Source organism: Penaeus monodon, chromosome 28 (genome assembly GCF_015228065.2).
Source record: "Penaeus monodon isolate SGIC_2016 chromosome 28, NSTDA_Pmon_1, whole genome shotgun sequence".
NCBI classification, from domain to species: domain Eukaryota; kingdom Metazoa; phylum Arthropoda; class Malacostraca; order Decapoda; family Penaeidae; genus Penaeus; species Penaeus monodon.
Genome location: NC_051413.1, coordinates 4,874,862 through 4,875,087, shown reverse-complemented (window position 1 = coordinate 4,875,087; position 226 = coordinate 4,874,862). Strand labels below are relative to the sequence as shown.

At 46.0% G+C, this 226-nt stretch overlaps 1 protein-coding gene across 1 annotated transcript in view; it reads right to left on the bottom strand.

Moving 5' to 3' along the window:
• Positions 1-226, bottom strand: part of LOC119591307 (transcription activator BRG1-like) — a gene marked incomplete at its 3' end in the record, with an annotated part of 18,291 nt that overhangs the window by 4,734 nt on the left and 13,331 nt on the right. The window contains 1 exon segment of the mRNA XM_037940034.1: positions 142-226. Within this exon segment, the coding sequence (XP_037795962.1) occupies positions 142-226 (85 nt within the window).

Below are 226 nucleotides of genomic sequence, written 5' to 3'. Positions count from 1 at the left end.
TTTTCACGGAATTGCTCTGAGAGCAATGCACATGGCCTCAAATAATACCCTATATCCCCCCTTCAGAATGTAAATAAATATGGATCATTTAACAAAGTAGCAGACCATCATTCATGCACAAGGCATTTTGCAAACACTCACCCCAATAGCTCGCAACCACTCCTTCTCTGTCAGGCTATCGGAATAATCCACCTCCTTCTTGGTTCGGGCTCGGCGGTCTCCCAGC